Genomic DNA, 27,672 nt, shown 5'->3' on the forward strand with positions numbered 1-27,672 from the left:
TTTACACAAACTTCAGAACGAACTGGCTCCCCACTTAAGCACCATGTACAATAATAGCCTCGCATCAAGCTTTGTGCCCACTGAATGGCGCACAGCAACAGTTATCCCACTCCACAAAGGGGGAGCCAGCAATGATCCCGGGAACTATCGACCTATTAGCCTGACGACCCTGGTCTGCAAGGCCATGGAACGTATCATCATGGAACTCATAAACAAAGACATTGGTAACCTCCAAACTCTGGATCCCACCCAGTTCAGGTTTGTGAGAGGCAGATCATGCCTCCTGAACCTGATCGACTTCTTTGTGGCAGTCACGAAAGCCGTAGATGAGGGTAAGGTGGTTCATGCAGCCTATCTTGACCTCGCCAAGGCTTTCAACACCATCCCCCATTCTGGAATTATAGCTAAACTCACTAAACTAGGTATAACTCCCTAGGTCACAAGATGGGTTGCCAACTGGCTCACTGACAGAACCCACACTGTAAAAGTTGCAGACTCCAAATATGACCTCAAAGCAGTGACAAGTGGATTACCACAGGGTTCCGTCCTGGGACCTCTCTTGTTTGGTATCTACTTCTCTGAAGTATAGGCTAACACAGAAGGCCTCTGGCTAACGAAGTTCGCAGATGACTGCAAACTAGGAGCTATAGACAAGTCCCCAAATGATGTGGACATCCTACTGAAGGGCCTCGCTGAGACAGATGCCTGGTGTCAGAGCCATGGCCTCAAGCTCAGTGCCAAAAAGTGCAGTGTCATCCCCTTTGGTAAAAACTCTGTACCCATGAACTATCACACAGGCAGCAATCTACTTAACACCGAATGTGTGATAAGAGACTTTGGGACCCAGGTGGACAGTAGTCTCTCCTTTGATAGTCACATTGCCACAGTAGTCAGGAAGTCCTTCTACATGGCACACCTCATCATAAAAGGGTTCTCATCGAGGAAAAAAAGAGGTCATTGTTCCCCTCTACTCAACACTCATTAGACTCATTATAGAGTACAATGCCCCTTTTGGAATGTACCTCACAAGACATCTGCAGCAGCTAGAAAGGCCACAGAAGTACCTCACAAAGAGGATTACTGGCCTCAAACAAATGCCCTACACTGGCCGCCTCAAAAAACTCCAGCTTTACTCCGTAGCATATCACCTACTCCGAGGTGATTTCTGCCTAACATATAAAGCTATGTCAAACCCAAAGCTGATGGACATGCTACACCTAAAGAAATCCCAATCCCTTCGAGCTACACGCTCTAGGGACCTAAACCTTGTCACCACAATAAACAGGATATGCTGGAGGGATAGATTCCTGTCCCAAAGACTTCCCATACTCTGGAACAGGCTACCCATCTATGCCAAGCAAAGTTCTTCATTAGCCCTCTTCAAGAAAAATCTTGATGAGTGGATGGGAAATAGGAAATACACCCCGGGGATCACTTCTGTGTCTCTGCTCAACAGTGGCACAGGAAAATAACTTTCTTGGGTGGCGTAAGCCAGGGAACCTTGTTGGCTAGGCTTACGTAGGCCCTTGGGCCGATAGCCTAGTACCTACCTATGAACCTATGAGTTCATCATCGATGATGATTCCTAGCAATTTAGTGTGAGTTTCAGGTTTAATGATTGTGATAGAAAAGGAGGATTTGTGGTGAGTCAGAGAACGAGGAAGAGTAGGAGTTTGGTCTTTTTTGGGTTATGGATGAGTAAGTTACTGGTTAGCCACTGTTCGGTAGATGAAAAGGTGTTATGAGTGAGTGCATGTTCAGAGAAGTTATCAGAGAGAGAGATGAGTGTTGAATCGTCGGCATATTGTATGAGGGAGGATTGTTTGCAAAATGCGTAGAGGTCATTAGTGAAGATATTGAATAGGAGGGGACCTAAAATGGAGCCTTGGGGTACTCCTGTTGGGACAGGTAGGAATGGAGAAGAGGAAGAGAGACATTTAACGGACTGTTGCCTGCAGGATAAGTAGCTGGAGAACCAGGAAAGGGAGGAAGACGATAGATTGAGACGAGCAAGTTTAGATAACCGTAGGGGATGGGAGACCATATCAAATGCTTTGGAAAGGTCTAAGAAGAGAAAGGATATACGTTTATTGTTATCTAGGGCCTCAGCTATGGTATGGGTAAAGGATAGGAGGGCAGTAGTTGTGCTATGGTTGGGACGAAAGCCATGCTGGATGGGTGTGAGAAGATTGGCATAAAAGAAGGAATAGTTCTTAATGAAACCCTGTCTCTGTGGAAAATGAGATGGGGTTGGCTCACCATAACAGCTTACAACTCAGACACACTTCATCCAGAGGCCAGAGTAATCAGTAAAACAGTTTGCCATGTTAAGAACCTCAAGACAGCCTGAAAAGCTGGTTCAAACGGAGTAAGTGTTAGCTTCTTTAACACAAAATTAAGATCTCAAGGAGGAGAAACGTGTTTTCTTGGAGGTCTCGTATGCAAAACCCATTTCAAAAATATTTTCATATGAGAATGCATTGAAAAGTGGAATCTGTGAGCACGCATGCTGAAATGGCTGACAGGTGAACCTTGATAGAAGGGTAAGCTATGCCACAGGATAATAACTCACACAAATATTGTAAAACCATAGAAACACTAGCCCTAAACTGATGCTGGCTATGTTGCTGGCATCAACTACAAAACGTTTTATTTCCAAATATGATCTTCTAGTAGCAGGCTTTCTTGCCTCCTTTGGTACCTGCTGCACACCCACAGTAAACAGGTGCCTAAAGAAAATTAAGACCCATTCATCCAGTCAGTCAGATTAACTTGTTTGGGGTCGGGATGCATCAAACACCCATGTTCCTGTGTTAGTAGGTCTATTCTGTGAGGAAGCTTGTGGTAAATGCCTCTGGCTATTTCCAAAAGAAGGAAGAACCACTGTTGCCTGGCCAGAAGGGAATCACAACAATGATCTTGGGGGATTTCTTCTAAATCTTTAGAAGTACCTTGAATATCAGAAGAAAGGATGGGAAAGCATGCAGGAACACTCCTAGCCAAGGAAAGAAAAAAGGCATCTGTCTTCCAGGTCTTCTTGCATGGAGTCTAAAGCAGAATTTTGCCAGTTGATTGTTCAGAGAGAAGGCAAACAGGTACACTTGAGGATCTCCCCACAGATTAATCAAATATTGGAAGATCCCTGATCTAGTTTTCATTAAAGAGGATCTGCCCTGGTCCAGCTTAGCTTGTCTGACACACAGTTTAGCTCTGACAGAATGTAGGATGTTTGTAGAGTGAGACTGTGCAGTAATGCTAAATCACAAGCTAACATGGCTACCTTGCATAAGGGGTAAGACATGGGTCACCCTTGCTTGTTGGTGTACCACAGGCCTGTGGTATTGTCAAACAACCTGAAAAGGTCTAGGGGACCAAAGGTGAATCAGAGAATTGAGTGTGTTGTGGTTAGAGCAAGCAACTCTTATATTTATAAGCTATAGTCTGTCTTTGTTGTCCCTGATACCTTGCACTTTTATCCCCCTTGACACTGCACTCCAAGCAAAGTCCAAATCGTCTATGGTGACTGTCTGCTTTGTAACAGGGGGAGGGGACCTGGAATTGGGGAAATGTGCTGTCTCCATCAAGTCCTTTTTTCTTCTGACAAACACCAGAATTGAGATCTGAAAAGATAATGGGTGTTGGAGCTGGAAAAAGAGACTTTAGATACCACTGTATCTTTCACACATCCCAGGGGTATCATGAGAATCCTAGATGCCATGAGACCTAAAGTATTGAGGTAATCCCGTGCAGATATTGAAGTCCGAGTGGAAAACCCTTGAAATAGATCTAGGTAGAAATAGATTCTTCCTACAGTAGAAAAGCTGTTTGAACTGAGGTGTCTAGCAGATACGCCAGGAACACAATGCTGTGTGTGATGGAGTAAAAAAAAAAACTTTTTAATGTTCGCCTGGAATCCCAGCTTGTGTAAGAGATGCTCACAAAAAAGAGAGAGAGAGAGATTCCTGACACTTTGAAAAAGACTCTGCAAAGATAAGTAAGCCATCTAAATATGGAAAAATGTGGACACCATGTACCCTGCAATGAGCTACAACCACAGCTAGACACTTTGTGAACACTCTTGGTGCAGTGGATAGTCCAAAGTGTAAAGAAGAAAACTGATAATATTGTCCAGACGCACAAAAAGAAACATCTGAAGTCTGCACAAATAGGGATGTGATATGTATCTTTAATGTCTAATGTTATTAGAAACCCTAAAATAAGGGAAAAAAGAGGTAAAAAAAAACTATGAAAGGACATTTTAAACTTGGTACTATCACAAATTGCTTTAGGAAAGAAAATGATCCAGAACTGGTCTCCAGGCATTTTCTTTCTTTGGCACCAAAAACATCCTTGAATAAAAAAACGTTCCTAAAACAGGAAGGGGAAACGGTCTCTATTACTCCCTGAGAGAGCATGTGCCTTAGGACAGAAGGAAATAGAGAAATTTGGACTGGTGGATGAGGAATAACTCACTGGAAAAAGAGGAAATTCTTCCCACTGCCATTTGTAACTTGGATTAATAGTCTTCAGAACCGATTTGTCTGACACTGTCTGTTCTCAAACAGAGAAAAGGAGATTCGGCCTTTTTGAAAGAGATATGGGACTGTGAGGGTGGGAGTGGGGGACATAATCTCTCAAGCAGTCAGTCTGACTTGTTTGACTGTCCCTTGTAATGGGAACTTCCTGCTTTCTTTTTGGAACCTCCTTGCTATTGCATTTTTAAACATCTACTTACCAGCATTTTGCTGAGACTTATTTATTTTTGTTTCTCACCAGAATTGGATGAGTGGGTAAAGAATCTCTTGGAAAATTTGGAAAAGGAGGACTGAAAAATATAAGAGATTCCCTGAATCAGCTTACCCCTTCTCATCACATATTTTGATAACTTCTGCAGGAGATAATCCAACAACTAATCCTATATCCAAAGGAGAATTTAAAATCTCAATTTGTACCTCTTCTGGGAGGTTCTGAGATATGCAAACCTCAATACAGTTATCAGGTCTGGAAGAAGTATCTACGGAATTATAAACACGCTTTAACAATAAGAAGTGACCTGTGAAATGGAAGAAAGTAAACTATTAAAAGCAAATTTTCCTCACAAGAAGGAAATGCAGGTAAAACATTCCTCATAACTTTCACAAATAGTCAGAATAAACTTTAAAATGTGAGCCTTCATCAAAATTTTAGACGCATACATATTTCCCCATACACATCAATTATTTTACCATCCTTGTCTGAAAGGAAAGAATTGGCACTAACCAAATGTTTTGCAGCAGCTGGATTAACTAAAACTATAGCTGCTGGGCCAGGTCTGGGACAAGTGTACAAAAACCTGAAAGACTAATTAACCTTATACAAGAGGGAAATGGCTCAGTGGAGAAAGAAATCCCTCTCTAGCTTAAACAAACAAAATTAGAGATCTTATCAAGTCTTCCAAAGCTAATAACAAAGCAAAACTAGCCTCCCTAGCAACGGATAATCACAAGGCATTCTTAACTTCATCCAAAATCTAAAAGAGAATTCCCAGCTATGCAATGAACTGGTTGTGGATGGCAGCACCCACATTCAACCACAGGTAATAACTAGCCTGAAAGCTGAAAGGGTTGGAGCAAACCTCAGCCCCTGTCTCCTTCAGTCTTCCCCCAAAGTATACCTCCACCATTCCTCAGCCTATTATCACAACAGAGCAGGTCATCTTGGCACTCTCCAAGGCCAAAAGCATGGCATCAAGTGTGACTAGACAATATCCCAGGTTGCCTTTTAAACAACTTAAAACATGACCTGTTTAACAACAGCTTATGAACTGGCTAAGTTCCTGCAGAATGCAGGACAGTAACAGTAATCCATCTGCAGAAAGCAGGACCATCAACTGACCATGGGAATAATAGGCCTATAAGCTTGACTAGCCTCACCTGCAGGCCATGGAAAGAATCATTATGGACCTTAATAACAAGGACATAGATAATCTCCAAACTCTGGACCCAACCAAATGTGGATTTGGTAAAAGTAGATCATGCCTGGTAAATATGGCTGATTTATTTGAGAAAGTCACCAAGGCCCTGGATGAGGGAAAGACTGTGTATACCATCTATCTTGACTTAGCCAAGGTATCTGACAATCTCTCATTCAAATATTATAGCCAAACTCTACCAATTGAGAATTAACCCCTAAACTACCAGATGGGTAGCCAACTGGTTCACCAGCAGAACACATTGTCAAAGTGGGTGACTTCACCTCTAGCAAAAGACCAGCTACCAGTGGCATAACACAGGATTCTGTGCTAGGCCTCTTACTGTTCTGAATTTATCTCTCATAAGTCCATGCAGACTTGGACAGCCTATTCATAGGTTGGTACTAGGCAATCGGCCCTAGGACCTATACAAGCCTAGCCATAACAATTCCCTGGCTATTTCTTCCCACACTATTTACTTCCCTGGATCCATGTCTAATAGGGCGACTGACGTGATCCCCGGGTGAATTTCCTTTCTCCCATCCAATCGTCAAGGTTCCTTTTGAAGAGGCCAAAGAGGCGCTCTGCTTGACATGTATGGGCAGTCTATTCCAGAGTCTGGGAAGTCTCTGGGTCAGGAACCTATCCCTCCAGCATGTTTTGTTTATTGTGATGACAAGGTTTAGATCCCTGGAGAGTGTGGCTCTGAGGATTGGGATTTCTTTAAATGCAGCATGTCCAACAGCTCTGGGTTTGACATGGCCTTGTATGTTAAGCAGAGCTCGCCTCTGAGTAGACGTTATGCGACAGAGTATAGCTGGAGTTTTTTAAGGCGGTCAGCATAGGGCATCTGCTTTAGGCCTGTGATTCTTTTAGTGAGGTATTTCTGCGGCCTTTCCATGTTGCAGATGTCTTGTGAGATACATACAAAACGGGGTGCTGTATTCTATAATGGGTCTAATGAGGGATGAGTACAGTGGGAAAATGACCTCCTTTTTTCTGGATGAAAAGCCCTTAGTGATGAGGTGTACCACATAGAAGGATTTCCTGACTGTTGTGGCGATGTGGTTATTGAAGGTGAGACCACTGTCCACCTGTGTCCCTAAGTCTCTTATCACACTTTCGGTGTTTAGTGTACTGCCACTTATGTGGCAATTCATGGGTACATGTTTTTTTCCCAAAGGGGATAACTCTACATTTCTTGCAATTGAGCTTGAGCCCATGGCTCTGGCGCCAAGCATCTGTTTCTGTAAGGCCCTTTTGTAGAGCATCCACATCATTTGGGGATTCAATAACTGCTCCCAGTTTGCAGTCATCTGCGAACTTTGTTAGCCAGAGTCCCTTAGTGTTGGCCTGTACTTCAGAGAAGTAGATGCCAAACAAGAGCGGTCCCAGGACTGAACCCTGAGGTACTCCACTTGTCTGGAGCTGGACTTGAAGTCGGCTACATTTACGTTGTGGGTTCTGTCAGTAAGCCTGTTGGCAACCCATCGAGTGACATAGGGATTAATGCCAAGCTTAGTAAGTCTATCTATGATTCCAGCGTGGGGGATGGTGTCAAAGGCCTTGGCGAGGTCCAGATAGGCTGTGTGGACTGCCTTACTAAACTTGAGAAAAGTAGCGGTTGTATGTAGGAAATCAATAAAATTCATACAGTCTCTGTGGTGACCCCTTCCAAAATAGGAAAATTTCATCCATAAAGCATCTATAATAACTGATGAACCCAGCATGGAGATTATTGTTGAAAACTTGATCAAGTTCCTAATACGTTAACACTACATTAGCATGACTATTCTTCCAAACTGTCCCTATGGCAACGCCAACCTGTTGTAAATAAAAATCCCTGTCAAAAATGAACACATTAGTTACCAAGATAAGGTCACGTAGTGCACAAATCAATATAATTTTGCTGTTAGAAAGATCACTGTGCAAAAAAACAGCCTGATGTTCTCAATTCCTACCTCATTTGGGATCACATTGAAGAGGGAATTAACATCCAAGGTAACTAAAATCATGCCCCCACTCCTATCAAACCCCTTGGACCAATCAAACAGATCATTCAATAAGTTTTTTTATCTTTAAGAACAGTTCTAACATTATCTAAAACAGGTCATAAGGCTTTTTCAACAAAAATTGATAAGGTTTCTGTCAACCACCCACAGCTCAACACAGTCATGAGTGGTTTCAAATTATCTTTATGCACCTTAGGAAGTCCATACAGAACTGGAACCACAGGATGCTCAACATGCCAAAATGATCACCAGGGCTTTCCAAATAGCTGTCATTCTGTTAGTGCAATACATCTGCACAGAGGCCAAGAGGACAAATAACCAGTAATAGGGAAATATTTGACATAGATGTCTCATAGGAATGTGTTAGAATGTAACAGTCTTAACCTCTTAGAGCGAGAAATGTGGACAAAGCCATAAAATGAGGGGACAAAGGGCCAGAAAAAGGAAAAGATTTTTAATGTTGCACTTCCAAGCTTAGGAACTAGTCAGAATATATAGCTTCATAGGTTCCATAGGTAGGTACTAGGTTATTAGCCCTAGGGGCTATATAAGCCTAGCCAAAAAGGTACCCTGGCTTTTGCCACCCAAGAAAATTATTTTCCTGTGCCCCTGTCGAGCAGAGCCACAGGAATGATCCCTGGGGTGAATTTCCTATTTCCCATCCAATCATCAAGATTTTTCTTGAAGAATGCTAATGAGGAGCTCTGTTTGACATAGATAGGTAGTCTGTTCCAGAGTATGGGAAGTCTCTGGGACAGGAATCTATCCCTCCAGCATGTTCTGTTTATTGTGGTGACAAGGTTTAGGTCCCTAGAGCATGTAGCTCGGAGGGATTGGGATTTCTTTAAGTGGAGCATGTCCAACAGCTCTGGGTTTGACATAGCTTTGTATGTTAGGCAGAGATCACCTCTGAGTAGGCGATATGTGACGGAGTAAAGATGGAGTTTTTTGAGAGGGTTTCCGTAGGGCATCTGTTTGAGGCCAGTAATCCTCTTTGTGAGGTATTTCGGTGGCCTTTCCAGCTGTTGCAGATGTCTTGTGAGGTACATACCAAAAGGGGCATTGTACTCTATAATGGGTCTAATGAGGGATGAGTAGAGGGGAACAATGACCTCTTTTTTTCTGGATAACAAACCTTTTGTGATGAGTTGAGCCACGTAGAAGGATTTCCTGACCACTGTGGCGATGTGATTATCAAAGGAGAGACTACTGTCCACCTGTGTCCCAAGGTCTCTTATCACACTTCCGGCATTAAGTAGACTACCATTTATGTGGTAGTTCATGATTGCTGATCAAGTTGGCTTCGCTGATGACTGCAAATCAGGAGCAATCACTGAGTCCCCCAACAATGTTAATATTCTGTAGACAGAGTTAACACAAAGAAATGATTGCTGCCAAAGCCACGGATTAAAGCTAAATGCAAAAAAAAAAAAAAGTATTATTATTCCCTTTGGGAAAGCTGACATCCTTGCAATTACATTATAGAGATCACCCCCTAAGTGTAGACAAAGTGGTACCTGATCTGGGTACTCAGGTTGATAGCAATCTGAACTTTAAATACCATGTATCCACAGTAGTAAGGAAATCCTTCTATGAAGCACATCTTATAAGTAAAGGCATTGCATCGCATCTAGATCCAAGGATGTTATAATTCCATTATAATCTGTCTTCTAAAGACCAGTAATGGAGTACAAAGCTCCTTTTTGCACGTACCTCACCAGACACCTGCAACAACTGGAAAGAACACAGAGGTTTCTTACCAAGAAATTACAGGGCACACAAAAAAAGAAGTTATGTACTTACCATAAATTTCCTTATGTGTTGCCCATCTCTAACTTTATTCTCACTGATGGGTTGGAGCCGATGTATCGGATCCATCTCGGCCTTTCCAAAAGCTCAAGGTCTTCAGAAAATCTTGTGGGCATCCTTCCCTACCCATAATGCAGTTCCCTAACTTCCTCAGATTTACCCCCATCAACTCGTACGAATGAAAAAAACTCCCTTAATATCTGTATGCACATAAAAGTATATATATATATATATATATATATATATATATATATATATATATATATATATATATATATATATATATATAGATAGATATATATATATATATATATATATATAAATAGGCTAAGGCAGTATTTCTGAGGCTATGGAGATCTGCAATCACAATAACTACTCAGTCTCCCTGGAATATAGGAAGGAGGGTGGGTTGTGAGAATAAAGGTCAAGATGGACAACACACATGGAACGTTATGGTTAAGTACATAACTTCTTTATGTGTTGTCAATCTCACCTTTATTCTCTCTGATGGGACCACGTCCTATGCAACCTGACTCTTGGATGGCTCATGGGAGTATATTTCTTAGAACCATAGAATCAAAAGAGGCTCTACTGTTAGAAGCCAAATCCACTTTGTAGGATATACAAAATGTGAGCCATCTAGATAAGGTAATTTTTGAAACTGGTTGACCTTTTCTAATGTCAGAGTAAGATATAGAGAGCCGATCCGATTTTCTAAATTCTGAAGTTCTGTGTAAACAGAAAAGTAAATGTCTATGAAAGTCTAGATGATGTAGTTAATATTCTCCCTTGTTTTGGAAATTTGGGAAGAAAACTGGCAGCTCAATAGATTGGTTGAGGTTACTTTCTGACACAACCTTTGGAAGAAAAGAGGTATTAGTGCATAAACAAACTCTTTCCTTATGAAAAACTATGTATGGGAGCTTGACAGACAAAGCTTGCAATTCTAACACTCTTCTAGCTGAAGTAATAGCCACTAAAAGGAGTGTTTTCCAAGATAGAAATTTCAAATCACATGTGGCCGATGGTTCAAAAGGAGGACAGATAATGTTTGTCAAGATGAACTTCAGAACCCAGGGAGGAGTTGGCTTTTTGTATGGAGGTCTTATCATTGTAGTGCCTTTCAAAAAGGCTTTACAAAGCCTGCAAGACATAATCACAGCATCATTTTCTCCTCCATGGAAATTTGAAATTGCTGCCAGCTGAACTCTAATAGTTGAAGCAGCAGCTCCTTCATGAAAAAGTTCCACTAAAAATTCTAGAATAGAATGTATGGGCACCAAAAAGGGATCTATCTGATTATCGCTGGCCCATGTTACAAACCTCTTCCATTTACTCTTGTACAATCTTCTTGTAGATGTTTTATGGGAAGATAAAATATGTTTGACTGGAGAGGAAAGGAGAGGAAACCTAGCAATCAGGGGAACTGGAGCAGCCAAGCTGTCAGTTTGAGATTGTGTAGGCTGGGATGTACCATTCCCGACGGGTGAGTCAGAAGGTCTGGAGCAGGGTCCAGAATCCACGATTCATCCCGAAGATGAGGCTGAAGGAAGGGAAACCAGATTTGATGAGGCCAATAGGGGTAGTCAGGATTACTAGAGTCTCCAACAAACTTGCTTTTTGTATCCACTTGAGAATCAGAGGGCAGAGGGATTGGAGGGAAAGCACAGAGGAGTCCTGGAGGCCAATCATGAACAAGTGCTCCCCACCCCCCATGGGAGGGATCAGGGCAAAGTAGTTGCTGCATTTGGCATTGGTGGGTGATGCAAAGAGATCGCAGCAAGGCTGGCCCTATTTCTGGAAAATCTCTTCCACAACTTTTTGATTGAGGGATCACTTGTGTGGCCATAAGATGGCTCTGCTCAATTTGTCTGCAATCACAATGGATTTCCCGGGATGTGCATTGCAATCAGAAAAGAGTTGGAGGCCACTGCCCATCGTCAAACCCTTAGAGCTTCTTGACAAAGGGGGTAAGATCTGGTTCCTCCTTGTCTGTTTATGAACCGGACTACTGACATATTGTCTGACTGGATTGCTATCGTTCCTAGAGGGAGAGTGTCCTGAAATGCTTGGAGCGCTAAGAGCACTGCTCTCATCTTTAGGACGTTCATGTGCAAATTAACCTATGATCCTGCCAGATGACTTGAACTGTCTTCCCAAGATAATTCCCCCCCACCCCCATCTGGGAAGCATCCATCGTCAATGTAGCTTGGGGTTGAGGAGGAATGAAGGGAGAGCCTTGAGATACTAAGGGAGAGTGAATCCATCATTAGAGATCCTTTTTGCAGGAGTTCATTATAAGAATTATTGTTCCCCTCTCTGCCTCTGCGGGAACTTCCACCTTGTATGTCCAGGAAAGACCTCTGATTTTCTGAACCACATTTTCCCACTACCTATCTGACCCTTAGGGAATAGTCTGGTAGGTGTGGAAATATGTACTCCAATGGCAGATAAGGACTTACCTTCCTGTTCATACCTGGTAAGCGATTCTTTAACTTTAGGACCAAAGACAGATGAGCCATCAAAGGGGGCATTAATGAGGGAAGACTTGAAAGTCTCCACAAAATCGCAAAGGTGCATTCAGGCCTGCCTCCTGATAGAGATGCCTGAAACTGCCACCCTACTCGCTCCATTCTGCTGCATATGAAATGAGTCTCATGGACGAGTTGATGACAGAACTGAGAGTGGTGAGCAATACATTGACTATCTGCCACCGCATCAGCTACAGCTCCTTGGAGGGAGTCTGAAAGATCCTTTAACAGGTCCCTCTCTAGTCTCGTGAAATGGGTAAGGTAGTTCAGTGACCACAAGGTAAAGATTGCAGATGAAAAGACACACTTCTCATACCTATCCATGGTCCTGGAATCCTTATTCAGAGGATGGATAGAGGAACTGTTCTCGGATAGTTGCTTTTTTGTGGCCACCACCACAATCATGGCATCAACTGCTACACCTTTCGTTAAAAATGCCTTATCCTTTGGAGCTGTGATGTATTTATTTGGTCTCTTAGGAGTAGGTTCTATAGAATCTGGGGTCTGCCAAGCCTTCTGAGAGATTAAATCAATAAGCTCATTGGAAGGAGGGGTCACCCAAAAGGTTGATGGGCAAGACCCAAAGGCCTTCAGGTACACCAATTCCTCAGCCGAAGGGGAGGTGGACTGCCAGTTACCTCTCTGCTTCCAGAATGCATCCAAAAGAGACATCTTCTGGAGGTGACTGTGGGGACCCTTCTGCTTCATCAGTGTCAGTATCAGACATGATGAACTCCTCTGGGGAGTCAAAATGCTTCCTCCTGCATGTCCTCTTCCGAGAGACTTCCTCAGTGGGGTACTCTGTGGAGGTTTTGCAGGAGGAGGGAGTCCCCTGAGGGACATCCTGAGGCCTGTGATCTCTGGGGTCCTGTGGACAGGTGTGAGAAGGCAAAGACACCTGCATAGAGGTGGAAGGAAGATCTGAGGAAGACTGTGTCTTGGACTGGGAGATAGTCATCACCGTCCTCATGACTTCAAAGGCAATTCACCCCTGCTCCGACGAACGGGTTGTCTGAGCCGATGGAATCTCCGCAGCAGAGGACAGAAGCTCCAAAGCTGAGGAAGGATCCAAACTCATCCCTTCTGAGACCCCACACAGACAGGGTTGGATCTGGAGAGATCTGAACCAGCTCTGAGTACCCAATCGGAGAGCATCGGCTCCCAGAGGTCTCCTGCTCCGACTGGACGGAAACAATTGAGGGCAGATACCAGATCCGAGGAGCCAACGGGTCCCAGACCCAATACAGACACAAGCTGGATGTCAGAATTTTCTGGCTCCAAACCCGAGGGATGGATCGGAGGAGGAGCAGGAGCAGAAGGGGAAGCCTGTGTCTGATCAGATTCCTTTTGGTTCGGATCCTATAATAACTTGGCCAAAGCAGTTCTCTTAACAGCCTCTGTATCACCCTATCCACATCTTCATCAGAGAGACTCCTGGTCGACCAGATAGAAAGGGTAGGAGATCTGGATCTTGTTAAGAATGGAGAAGGGAGCCAAGAAGGGATCAGTTCCAAGGAAGGAGATCGGCTCTGATATGGATCTCAGAGGGCAAAACAGACTTCAGAGCAAAGGTTCAGATGATGTTGACTTCAAAGCAGTAGGTTCTGTTTGCTCGAACACAGTCTTGGATCCAGTAATTGCTGACTGCTCCATTGGTTCTGTTGGACCAGACAGTTTAGGTGGCTTCTGTTTTGGCTACAAAGATGATTTTGGAGCTGGAAAAGGACATTTCATTGATTTCTTGGATTTCTCTGATTTTGAAGAAGAGAATGTGGGAGATATAGCCTTAGAAAATGAGGTTTTTAACAACACTTTTAGAATCAACTTGTTCTTGTTCTCCTTGAGCGTTCTCTGATTAAAGGCAAGACAAATTGAACAGGATTCCTGCAGATGAAGAGGTCCCAAGCACTACAGACATAAGGTGTGCGAGTCACTAAGGGGCATGTTTTTACCACATTGCTCACATTTTTTAAAGCCAAGAGGCTTCCTTTCTTTTTGAGACATTCTAAACTACTAGGAAAGAATGGTACACACTCTCTAACACCAAAAGATAAAACTAGTCCTCTAAATTTAATGGACTCAGGAAAGAATGAAGCAAACTTTTTTTTAAATAATTGAAGGGAAAGAAAGGGGGGGGGGGTGATCTCCTCTAACTAAAATGGACTTTAGTTAGATGCCCTCTAACTTAAACAGATGCTAACCAGGGACACACAAGAACAAACACTCACTCTAAAGCTTATAATAAAATGTAAGCAAGAAAGAAAAAGGTAAGTGGAAGGGGGAGAAAGAAAACATTTCCTCTAACTAAAACAGGCATAAATTAGATGTCGTCTAACTTAAACGGATGCTAACAAAGAGCACTAAATAAGGAATTAACATGAAAAACTACACTGAAACAGGAAGGTAAGGTAAGGCTAGATATCTAAGAATAAAAATCTAAAATAAAACACGTTTAACTATAAAAGTAGAAACTGCAATAAAACACACTTAGCCCAGAGATTGCTAACGAACCTACTCGCAGCATGGCAAACGAGACCGGGGGAAGTTAGGGAACTGCATTATGGTTAGGAATGGATGCCCACAAGCTTTGCTGAAGACCTCAAACTTTTGGAAAGGCTGAGACATCAGATGCAACCCATCAGTCAGAATAAATGCGAGACTGACAACCGCATCAAGTCTTACGTGAAAAAACTGAAAGCCCTGTCACCGTGTCCTGTCTCCTATAGGCTACCAAAGGGTGACCTGCGCTTGGCTCACAGGGCAGTCTCTGACCTGGCACTGATATAAATGCTACATAGTCATAAATCAAACTGCATAAGGGTCACTCACTCCAAGGATCTTAACCTAGCCTATGACATGAACAGGTCATGCCAGAGAGATATACATGTCCCAGAGATTGCCACTTCTTTGGAACAAGCTTCCAATTCACGTGAAACACAGACCCTCCCTGACCCTCTTCAAATGCAACCTAGATCAATGGATGGTTGACATTCAATCCTGGGGTGGCACTCATGTCCCTCCTGGACAGAGGAAGTCCTTATTAACTACCATAGACCCTTACCTCTGCCAGCTTCACTCACCTAACGACCAACAACTCAGGCAACTCAGGATAAATATGACTAAACTTTAAGGGTTCTAGGGCCATTTGTGATCTATGATCCTATCTGGCTTCCTAGGAGCAGCAGGATGACTGCTAGGGAAAGTTACAAGCTGTGACAAATAAAATCCTCCAATGCTGACAGCACTGGGAGGATGGATGAAGGTTCTGGAAATTACATTAGTAACAGCTCACAGCATTTCTTGAGGGACTGAGAAACTCTCAGTGTTCTCCCACTGAAAACACTGTTACATTCAGAAAATAGTCTCAGAGAAAGACAAGTCCTCACAAGGAGATTCAGATACCATACTCTTGTCAGAGTCAGAAATCTCATGGGAAAACCCTGCATCTGTCTTCGCTATCTTCCTGTCCAAATTTAGAATCTTGAAACTCTTCAAGGAAAAGAGGAACCCCTTTTCTTTCTACAAGAAACCACCTTTGTAAGAAGCATCAATACCCTGAATAAGACCCTGAGCCAGACCTAATATACTACTCCTGACTAGAAGAATTTGGGCAGGAGCAGACAAAATTTTAGTTTTCTGTTTCTCTTTGGCAGGAAAAGTGTGGCAAACAGGTTTATTAATGGCAAAAGCAGCTTCCCCAGGGATGGGCATAACATTCTCACTAAAGAGTGAATCTTCCCCATCCCTTCTTCTAAAAGCATCAAGAGTGGTTCTCCTTTGCCCACTGAGTGGACCCCAAAAGCTGCAGAGGACTTGTCTAACCCTTGGTTCACAGCGACTGTAGATGCTATACCAGATAAATCCAGGGAAAAAAGATGAGTGATTGGAGGAACCAGCTCTGGCTATATCAGAGAAAGGCACCTGCAGCTAAGACTAATTGCCAGCCTGTTGTGGCAAAGGCTGTTTGCTTAACTTTTTCTTTTTTATGGCTGGAAGAAGAACAAACTGTAGGACCAGTAGTTTGTTCCATGGACAAACCGAAAATGGTGCCTCTTTCTCAGTATTAGCTGGTAAAAAATTAAAGTCACCTTTTTCCCCACAGAACATAGTAAAAAGCAGTTTAATACATCTTGCTAGGTGCAAAATATAAATAATTTCTCCAGAGAAAAAATGGTCTTCAACAACTTTAACTACTTTGAAACTAACAGGAAAAAAGTGCACTCCTGTGTAAAAGTACAGTTACGTTTTGTGAGTCAGTTAAAACTAAAAGTCCTAATAAAAAAAAAAACAACTTTCCTAACCAGGAAAGTGCATTAAACAATAAATGTTAAATACATAAAGTATTTTCCCAAAGGAGACTTATCTGTCAGAAATGGAACAGCACAAGCTGACCATTGATCCTCAAAAGCCTGCACAGGAGTGCCTTATTTGCCTTGCCTTTTAGGCAGGACAGCTCGAGCTGCTTAATGGTTTGAGTGCATGGAAGGTGTCCTGAAGATTGGGAAATTGGTCGGCTGTTATATCCTTGGCAGGATATAACCCCATATAGCTTAGGCTACTGCAGCAGTGATCAATATGATGAACATACAATTTGATTCAGAAAAGAGCTTTCACGGGTAGCAAATTCCCATAGACTGTCCACATATCAAAGCACGAATTTCCACATTTATAACTGAGAAATCTGAAAACTAAAGTGGAAGAAGAAAACATTTTCTTACCTAAGTGGCCCAACACCTTCCATTCTTTGTCACCAGAAGAAGGATTACTGTTTACTATCAATCTATTGCCTGTGGTTGAAGAGGTGAATATGGCAGCTGGATGTGATCTTAGCTGAGAGAAAATAAATAGTCTGAAGCAATTTACACATTTTATCTCCCTTTTTTACTTACTGATGTCTGGGTATCAGTACTGATGGCTGGGTATCAGGATGATTACAGCCAGCATTCAATATATCCTAAAGGCTGCCAGCATAGGATGGTTGGGTGAGAAATGAGGAATATCCAGTTATAGCATACAGTATCGCCTCAGTTCATGGGAACATCCCTTTGTTCACATAAAAATACCAAATTTCACCCTGGCTTTAATCTGATTAAAGGAAAATTCCTCCAAAGTAGAGTGAGACGGAATTAATTTCCTCGCAGTCAGAGAGTTGGCCTTGTGAATCTGAAAAAGAAGAAGCCCTATCTCTATCACCATCATAATCATCAGATCCAGTTTCCTCGGGAATTTCTTTACACATGATGCCTACCTGTAAAGGTTGCTGGATACCAGGCAATACATGCCTTGCTATGTTAAGAAAATCATCTTTCTTAAGTGTAATAATTTGTCAAACACTGTTTAATCTTTTTTCTTCACAGAAGTCCCTATGGAAGAAGAATGACCAGAAGGATGGATATCTGACTGGTCTAACAGTCTCTTGTCATGTTTACCCAGTGAAGAATCTGCCAGTGTGTTTCCCAGCCCTAGAGAAGATGGCTGTCTTGTGCCTGGATCAGACTGTGGCAGTGGTAGATGATGTGGCTGACCCCCAGTTCACGATGGCTAAAAGAACACCACCAAAGGAAGTTGGAGAGGTGAGTGGTTTGAAGAACAGATGGCCACTACAGATTCACCACTATCAGTTAAGGCGTAGAATAAGCCTGCAGCACTGACAAAGGTTCTTGGTAAGTACATGTCTCCTTCTTGGTACAGCAGGAATGGAATCAGCAAGACTGGAGTAAGTATCTATGCTATAGCCAAGGAGGAGATGACAAAAGCAGTAAGCATTGCTGGAATGAGTTTATCAGAAGGTAAGTTGTTACAGAGTGTCCACAAGCAGCACACACAGTCTCACATTTCTTTTTCCAGCCCCTTCTCAAGGTAAATGCACAAGCAGCACACAAATTCCCTATCAGAACACCTTTTAAAGTCTTAAATACACTCACAGAAAAAAAAGGAAAATGGCGCGAAGTGAACAGAAGTACTGTTTTACACAAGCTAAACATATTTTTTCTCAACTTTAACTCTTAAATTGTTAAAAAAACCCATAATAGCTAAAAATAGCAGTGCCTGACAGGTAACTTCTGATACTGATAACAAAAATTTGGCTTCTTAAAGGGGAAAAACACTTTTAGTCATAAAATAAAATAAAACAGTATTTCCTTAGAAGGGCAACAGATTCTGAGTGGAAGGGTTTCCCAACAGGGAATTATCTGCCAGAAATGAAACCTTAGCTGATTGCTGCTCCTGTGAAGCCTTTTCTAAGCTGCTTCTTATCCAGGCAGCAAGAAAGGACTGAAGAAATCTTCACACTGGCTGCTCATTTCCTTCTTTGGGGCTAGCCAATCAGCAGCCAGGGTGAAGGTGTGAGGTGAGCCAGAGCTTTGTGAAGCAGACTACTTGTTTCCACAGCAGGAGAAACAACCCATATAGTCTAAAGGCTACTGCCACAGTGGGAATGATGAGCATCTGCATTTGTTAATAACAGACCATTTGCACTTGTCAGTTGCATCGGATTTTCTCTAATTTGTACTTGTTAACTACTTCACAGTTCTCTATTTTAGTGGTAAGTTTGACACAAGTGCAAGCCAAAAGTGAGCCTCGACAAATGTGCCTGCTAGTCGCTTAAGATGCACATGTTGTTTTTCAGACTGTTATAAGTTGCAAATGCCATATCCTCTAACTTTGCCTAAAAAAGGCAGTATTAGCCATCAAACCCCTATGAATGAAGAACTTTCCAGCATAAATGTTGGTTCAGAGTCCTTCTTTAACCACATTTAATATCATGTTATACAGCTGCTGACTTTTACAGACAAACAGTTGGTTCACCTGAATTGTATGTGCTTCCTTTACAATGTTCTGATTGTGCCAGCCACCTCCCTAAAGCCATCACACATCTTGTTTAATGAAACTGTATAACAAAGCCATCCCAATGAAGCAAACAAAATAAGTATAAGCAAGACAGACAAAATATTACACACTAAAAGAAAAAAAGTAGTGCACATAATTTCCTTACAGAAACAACTCTCTCTTGTCTGACTTCCGTTTCAGCCGACATAAGAAGCAGCTTAAGTTCCTTTATCCTTTGTTCTTTATCAGGATCATCATCAACAAATGGATGCTGGAATATATAAAGGAAGAGAGAAAAAAATAATAAAAAGAAAAGAAAGCAACAGTGAAAAAAAAAACTGCATTAGAATTACTACAACTTATTAAGGAGGTATGTAGCCAATGCAATACACCAAATCTACATATTTACCAGAACTCATGCGCACACATACACATACTCCTTATATAATCACAGATTGATTAATTTATGCATATTTACACATAGAAAGGCAGCCCGAAAGTGCAAGTGTGGGGTGTCCTCCAGTGCCACTAATGACTGAGGTTCAATAAACAGGCCAGGCACTGAATAGCTAGCATATTTACACATAGAAATGCAGCCCGATAGTGCAAGTGTGGGGTGTCCTCCAGTGCCACTAATGACTGAGGTTCAACAAACAGGCCAGGCACTGAATAGCTAGCTGGAGAGGGCAGGAGTGATGAGGCTTTTACCTGCTCACTTCTCCAAGCAGTGAGAAGGGGAGTCCCAAGGGTGTACCCTACTAAAGAATCTCCAGTGCAAACTAGGAAATCTAGCTGAACATTTCAGCATGCAAGTTTGCAGGTCCACTGAGGGAAGATATCACTTATGGGATGTCCCTGATACACTCACCCCCTCAGGACTGCTCAATGGACAAAGAAAAAAGTACAGACACATACAATAACCCCTTGGGCCTTAATATATGTGACAGTTGTGATTTCTCTCATGAGGGGAAAAGTGGTTGTTATGTATTGCAGAAGTTACAAGGATCAAAAAATTCCATTTCTATATACAAGGCTAAGTAAAAACAATGCTACATTTAACACAATCAAGTCTGCAGGAAGGATTAAACAGGAAAACATTACTCCTCATACACAAGCTTTATGTTAAAAGCTCTGGACATTTTTAGTAAAAGTAATACGTTTCTATTTCAACTCTTGAAAAGGTATAAAGTACAGTTACATGGCAAGAATACTTACTGTAATGGGAGATCTTCAAGAAATGAACATCTTAACAGCAAACTACATCAGGGTTTTATCCCACCATCACTGCCTTCAGCCTAGTTTTAGAGTTAAAAAAACACTGCAGTATACCCTATGAAAGTTTAAAGTGGGCCAGTAAAGATGAAATCTAAGTAGGTGTTTACCAGGCACCCTCGTAATTTTTTAAGCCAATAAGCAGCACAAGAAATGGTGATTCTGTCAGGCAAACAAATTTAAATAATTAGCAAACGCTGCAATGCAGATAAAAGAGCAAGTATCGATGAAAAGTAAACCATACAATCTATCAGGAGAATAGGGTGGGTCTTTCTTGTTACAATGACCTCTTGAATATCTACTGTTACGATATGTGCATTTTTCCACAACTAAATTATGCGATTCATACAAGAAGAATGTAAAGCAAATTATAACTTCAAGACAGAGTCTGAAGCAATAATATACTACATACAAGGGAGGTGTACAGTTGTAAGATCCCCTCTAACACAACTGAGCTAAGATCCCCACTAACACAACTGAGCTTAGACTGTGTACCCAGCTTTTAATGCTTAGTGAAGGTGTAAAGATAATTACAAGTCCTTCTTTACTTCCATGAGGAAGTTAAGGACATAACACATCCAAATTACACTGAACTTATACTGTCACTGCCTAACCTGATTCAGTCAATATCACAAATACGTTAGCAAATTCACTGAAAATTTCTCTCCAGAGATATCTATATAAAACCCACATATTTCCAAGGATTGCAATCCCCCTACCATCACAAAAGAAAACTTATTAAAAGTAATCTTAAAAAAAAAAATCCTCTATCTGACCTGATAACATACCAGTAAACAGCACTAAACATGCACTGGTAGATATGCTCACAGCTATTCAGCCTGTGCATATCCAATGGGCTTGTCCCTGAGGTTTGGAATACAGCAGTTGTGATGCCACTTCACAAAGGTTGCCCCATCATGAACCCTGGGAATTACAGACCAATAAACCTAATAGACCTCATTTGTAAGTCCAAGAAAGAGTCAGAACAGACCAGATAAAGTAAGATAAAAAAAAAAAAAAATCTTGCATAACCCGTCCCCACCCCCAGCCAAGGAAATCACTGTAAAGAATTTCACCAAAGCCAACTTTGCACTTCTCAAGACCGAGGTGGAATCCTTCAAAGCCCCTGGGCCACAGGATAATACAGCCTAATCCGCAGAATCCTTTACAAATGCATTCTATGAGCACCTGCAGGAATGCGTGGATCGTGCTATCCCAAATAAAACCAAGACTCAGTCCCGCAAAAACAGGAGACCGGTCTGGTGGACCCCGGCCATAAATAAGCTATACAACAGAAGGAGGAAGCTACTACATGACAGAGCAAAATCCCAAAAAGGGAAGGCATCACTGATCAGTATTAGCAAGAAACATCGATCCCTCATAAAATCATCAAAGGCCAGTTTCGAAAGAAAAATTGCCCTAGACACTAAAGATAATCACAAGGCCTTCTTTAGTTATGTCATAAACATGGGCGGAAACTCCCAGATATGCTCTGAATTGTAGCATAACGGTACAAAATATACCGAACCTACACACATAGCCAACATCCTGGCAGACAGATTCAGCGCAAACTTCTCATCCCCTTCCCCCCCAAAGGAGCAAACGCCTATCCCAACTGAATGTAACCTCCCTGACATCACAAATGCACAGGTGAAAGCTGCCCTCTCCAAAGCAAAAAACACAGCATCTATGGGACCGCAAGGTGTCCCAGGCTGTGTCTTACACGAGCTCCAAGAAGAACTGAACCCTCACATTAAGTCACTGTTCATAAATAAGCTTACCAGCTTAAATATCAACCCCTATATCACAAGATGGGTTGCAAACTGGCTCAGAGATAGAACCCACATGGTCAGAATCTCAGGTGCAATGTCCGAATCCAAACCAGTTACAAGTGGCGTCCCACAGGGCTCAGTTCTGGGACCTCTCTTGTTTGGTATATACTTCTCTGAGGTTCAGGCTAACACGGGGGGATTATGGCTGACAAAGTTCACAGATGACTGCAAACTGGGGGCCATAATCGAATCTCCAGCTGACACAAGCATCCTCCAAAAGGGTCTCACAGAGACAGATGCTTGGTGCCAGAACCACGGCCTCAAGCTAAATGCTAAAAAGTGCATAGTCATCCCCTTTGGGAAAAACAAGGTGCCCACAAATTACCACATAGGTGGTAATCCATTAAATCTGGATGAAGTAATTAGAGATTTGGGGACCAACGTAGATAGTAATCTCTCCTTTGATAATCACGTTGCCAAAGTGGTTAGAAAGACCTTCTATATAGCCCACCTTATCACGAAAGGGTTCGCATCTAGATCAAGAGAGTTCATTGTGCCCTCTACTCGTCACTCATCAGGCCCATAATTGAATACAATGCCCTTTTGGGATGTACCTTACCCGACACCTGCAGCAACTGGAGAGACCCCAAAAGTACCTCACCAAGAGGATCATGGGCTACAAACAGATGTCCTATGCAGCTCGACTAAAGAAACTCCAGCTCTACTCAGTTGCTTACCGCCTACTCAGAGGTGATCTATGCCTGACGTACAAAGCCATGTCAAACCCAGAATTAATGGACATGCTCCACCTCAAAAAATTCAAGTCCCTTAGAGCTACATGCTCCAGGGACCTAAACCTCAGCACAAAAATAAACAGGACATGCTGGAGGGACAGATTCATTTCCCAGAGGCTCCCCTCACTCTGGAATAGAATCCCAATTCATGTTAGACATAGCCCCTCGCTGACCCTCTTCAAGCGAAATTTGGACGCGTGGATGGGAAATCGCGAATTCACCCCTGGGATCTCTCCTGTGTCCCTGCTAGACAGAGGCACAGTAAACTAATCTTAAAAGGGTACCTTCTGTGACCTACTTTACTGAGGCACAGTAGGCTAATCTAATAGGGAGGCGGAAGCCAAATACACTCTGGCTAGGCTTATAAATGCCCTAGGGCAGATAGCCTAGTATCTACCTATGAACCTATAACACTTGGCCACCAACAGTTTGGATTTATTAACTGTATAGCCTGTCTAATGAATCTGGTGAATTTTTGCTGAAAGGGTAATTCAAGCATTAGACAGTGGTCACACTGTTCGCACACCATAACAATAACCTTCAAAGGCATTTGATACTATACCACATGCAAACATTATCAACAAGATAAATGAGCTCCAAACGGTAGATAAATGGCTGGCAAAATGCACACTGTGAAAGTGGCAGGCGCATCCTTGGACAGGATGAAAGTAACCAGTAGAGTATCACAGGGATTTGTGCTGAAACCTCTGCTACTTAGAATATACTTGTCTGATCTCCCAATTAAAAATAAAGAACTCTGGTAACCGAGTTTGCAGATTACTGTAAAAAGGGTGATATATTTAAATTCCCTTCAGACAGGCAATAATCGCAAAGTGAACTTACATATGCAAATAACTAGCGCTTTGAAAACAGGCTAAAAAATACAATACTATTGCATTTGGCAAACAAAGCCTCCCACCTAGCTAATTATACAGAAAACACCTCACACCAAAATGAAGATGTGGTGAGAGAGGCCTTGAAGCATGCGTAGTTAACTCCCTTTCCTCTGATCATCATGTTGCAAAAGGAAATCTTTCTGTATGGCACAGCAGAACTGAAAAGGTATTTCCCCTAGATCTAAAGAAATTCTTCCCCCCTCCATTCTGCACATCATGAATACAATGCTCCCTATGGGATGTGTCTGACTACACATACCAAGCAATTGCCAAGGTTCCAATGGTTCATGACAAAAAGGATCATGGGCCTTAAGAACCTGAGCTACCAAGAGAGGCTGGATGCTTTGTCCCTGTATTCAGTGTCCTATGGACTCCTTGGGGGCAATTTGTGCCCTAAGATTTATTAATGGTGAACAAACAAACTGCAGATGCATGAAACTTAATTAATAGGTAGGTACTAGGCTATCTGCCCAAGGGCATTTATAAGCCTAGCCAGAGTGCATTGGCTTTCGCCGCCCCATTGATTAATTAACTGAGCCTTTGTCAAGCAGAGCCAATGTAGTGATCACAGGGGTGTATTTTCTGTTACCCATCCACTTGTCAAGATTTCTCTTGAAGAGTGTTAGTGAGGGGCTCTGCCTAATGTAGTTAGGAATTTTGTTACAAAGCATGGGGGAGTCTCTGTGACAGGAATCTATCCCTCCAGCATGTTCTATTTATTGTTGCGGTGAGGTCTAGCTCACTAAAGAGCGTGGCTCGTAGTGACTTGGATTTCTTTAGGTGGAGCATGTCCATCAATTCAGAGTTGGACATGGCTTTGTAAGTCAGGCAGAGATCACCTCTGAGTAAGCGATATGCCACTGAGTACAGCCAGAGTTTATTCAGTCGGGCTGCATAGGACATATGTTTGAGGCCAGTAATCCTCTTGGTGAGGTACTTTTGTGGTCTTTCCAGCTGTTGGAGGTGTCTTGTGAGGTGCATCCCAAATGGGGCATTGTACTCTATGATGGGTCTGATGAGTGACGAGTAGAGGGGCACTATAACCTCTTTATTTCTAGATGCAAACCTTTTAGTAATTAGATGGGCCACATAGAAGGATTTCCTAACTACTTTGGCAATATGATTGTGAAAGGAGAGATTAATATCTACCTGGGTCCCCAGATCTCGTATTACCTCTTCTGTATTAAGGGGGCTGCCACCTATGTGGTAATTTGTGGGTGTTTTGTTTTTCCCATACGGGATGATTATGCATTTTTTGGCATTTAGCTTGAGGCCATGACTTTGACACCAGGTGTCCATCTCAGTAAGGCCCTTTTGGAGGATGCCCATGTCAGCCGGAGAGTCAATTATGGCTCCCAGTTTGCAGTCATTGGCGAACTTGGTTAGCCATAGTCCTCATGTGTTTGCCTGTACTTCTGAGAAGTATATGCCGAACAGTAGGGTTCTCAGGACAGAGCCTTGCGGAACACCACTTGTGACTGATTTAGAGTCAGACCTGGAGCCCGCTATTCATACCGTGTGAGTTCTGTCTGTAAGCCAGTTGACAACCCATCTCGTGACGTAGGGGTTTATGTTCAGGCTGGCGAGTTTTTCTGTAATACCAGAGTGGAGAATGGTGTCGAAAGCCTTGGCAAGGTCAAGGTAGGCTGTGTGAACCACCTTTCCCTCGTCTATGGCCTTGGTGACTGACTTGAAGAAGTCAACCAGGTTTAGTAGGCATGATCTGCCCTTAACAAAGCCGAACTGGGTTAGGTCAAGTGTTTGGAGGTTCCCAATGTCTTTGTTAATGAGTTCCATGATGATGCGCTCCATAGCCTTGCAGATCAGGCTAGTCAGGCTTATGGGGCGATAGTTACCAGGGTCAGTTGTGGCCCCTCCTTTGTGGAGTGGAATAACCGTTTCTGTGCGCCATTCTATGGGCACGTAGCCTGTGGAGACGCTGAGGTTGAACACTGTGTTTAGGTGGGGGGTTAGCTCGTTCTGTAGTTCGTGCAAGACGCAGCCTGGGACACCATCTGGCCCCTTTGACGCTGTGTTTTTGGCTTTTGAAAGGGCTGTTTTCACCTGTGCGTCTGTGATTTCTGGGACACTACACTTTTCCGGTATTGTTGTGGGCCCTTTTGGGGGTGAAATTTGCACTGAATCTATCTGCCAGGATGTTGGCAATATCAGTAGGTTTGGTATATTTTGTGCTATTTTGCACTAGCTCAGGGCATATCTGCGAGTTGCCACTTAGATTCTTAACATAGCTAAAGGCGGCTTTTTAGTTATCTTTTGAATCCTTGGCTATTTTTCTTTCAAAGTTAGCCTTGGATGATTTTATGAGGGACCTTAGTTTCTTACTGTTACAGATCACGGATGTCTTTCCTTCTTGGGATTTGCTTTTTTCTGTACTAGTTTCCTCCTTCTAATGTATAGCCTGTTTATGGCAGGGGTCCAACAGACTGGTTTCCTTCTTTTAGAGGAGTGAGTCTTGGTTTTGCTAGGGATGGCACGATCCATGCATCATTGTAGGTGCTCATAGAGTGCATTTGTAAAGGTTTCTGCATCTTGGGCAACGTTATCCTTTAGCGTGGGGGCTGTGAAACTTACCGCCTCTGTCTTAAGTAACGTGAAGTTTGCTTTAGAAAAGTTTTTTACTGTGGTTTCCTTAGTTGGGGGTGGCGGTGGGTGTGGACATCCAGAGTGATTAGTTTATGGTCTGATCTAACCAGTGACGGGTTGACCTCCGGTGTGAACACCTGTCGCCAGTGTTGGTGATGACCAGGTTCAATATGTTTTCACCTCTGGTAGAGGAGTTTACCAGCTGATCCAGGGCATTTGAGTTGATGAATTCCAGGAAGCGCTGGGCCTGGGAGTTTGTACTCGAGTAGTTTTCCCAGTTAATGGTAGGGTAATTGAAATTGTCCAATATCAGGGTGTTCGGTAGGACCTTCATGTTTTCCAGTGTCTCCAGAAAGGCGGAGTGGCTTAAAATCAAATAAACAACTTAAACAGACTAGCCAAATTGGGTATGAGCAATTCAACTGTTTAAACCATGTGGTACATTCAGTGAAACAAATTTCACCTCTGGATACAAGATTTTCAAAGCAGGTCTCGCTGCTTCTTTCAATACATGAAACACAAAAGAATATCAGCTATTCTCGGCAATCAAAATCTTATCTTCTGTGCTGTTAGATTCAAAATTCTGAGAAAGGGATACAAAGCCTTGCCTTGTTGTTAAGTCAGTAAGGATTTGAGAAGAAATGTTGACCATGGCAGGTGATCAACCTTAGAAGAGGAGAAAATCAGAACGGTTCTGCTTTGCTTTGCAAGGTAGTCTGGATCAGAGAAGGAAGGCATACATTAAGGAATGAGCCAATTTTAAACAGAAAACTTCTTTTTCCACACTGTGCTACAAGAAGCAACACAACGTGATGTTTTGAACTGACTGTTTTATTATTTGGCAAAGAGCTCTACTTCTGCAGCTCTGACATTTGGAAAATTTTTTTGGCAGATTAAGTAATCCACTTTCCATTCATAAAGCCAATGTCATCTTCATGTTCAGGGCATCCCCACATGTTTCTGCAGATAAGAACATGGATGACAGTCTCTTCTGCAAAGCTGGAATGGTATGGTTCATCCTTGTTAGTTTATGTACCACACCAGAGTAAAAATGTCTGCCCTAATTTTTAAGTGACCTGGCCGAAAATGTTCATGAAAAGCTACAAGATGTTTTCAGTTCTTTTAAAACAAAAAAAAAGTTATGTGCTCACCAGAATGTTCCATCTCTGCTGTCCATTTTCATTCTTCCTCAACTAATGGGTTC

General features: G+C 42.5%; 1 protein-coding gene across 1 annotated transcript in view; it reads right to left on the minus strand.

Moving 5' to 3' along the window:
* The window catches only part of MYBL1 (MYB proto-oncogene like 1), a 1,413,299-nt gene that overhangs the window by 841,686 nt on the left and 543,941 nt on the right, over positions 1–27,672 (minus strand). The window contains exon 8 of the mRNA XM_044067371.1: positions 19,297–19,401. Coding sequence (XP_043923306.1) covers positions 19,297–19,401 — 105 coding nt within the window. The remainder of the gene's footprint in view (positions 1–19,296; positions 19,402–27,672) is intronic.

Source organism: Protopterus annectens, chromosome 3.part1, assembly GCF_019279795.1.
Source record: "Protopterus annectens isolate FY-2018-M chromosome 3.part1, PAN1.0, whole genome shotgun sequence".
Lineage (NCBI taxonomy): Eukaryota > Metazoa > Chordata > Ceratodontiformes > Protopteridae > Protopterus > Protopterus annectens.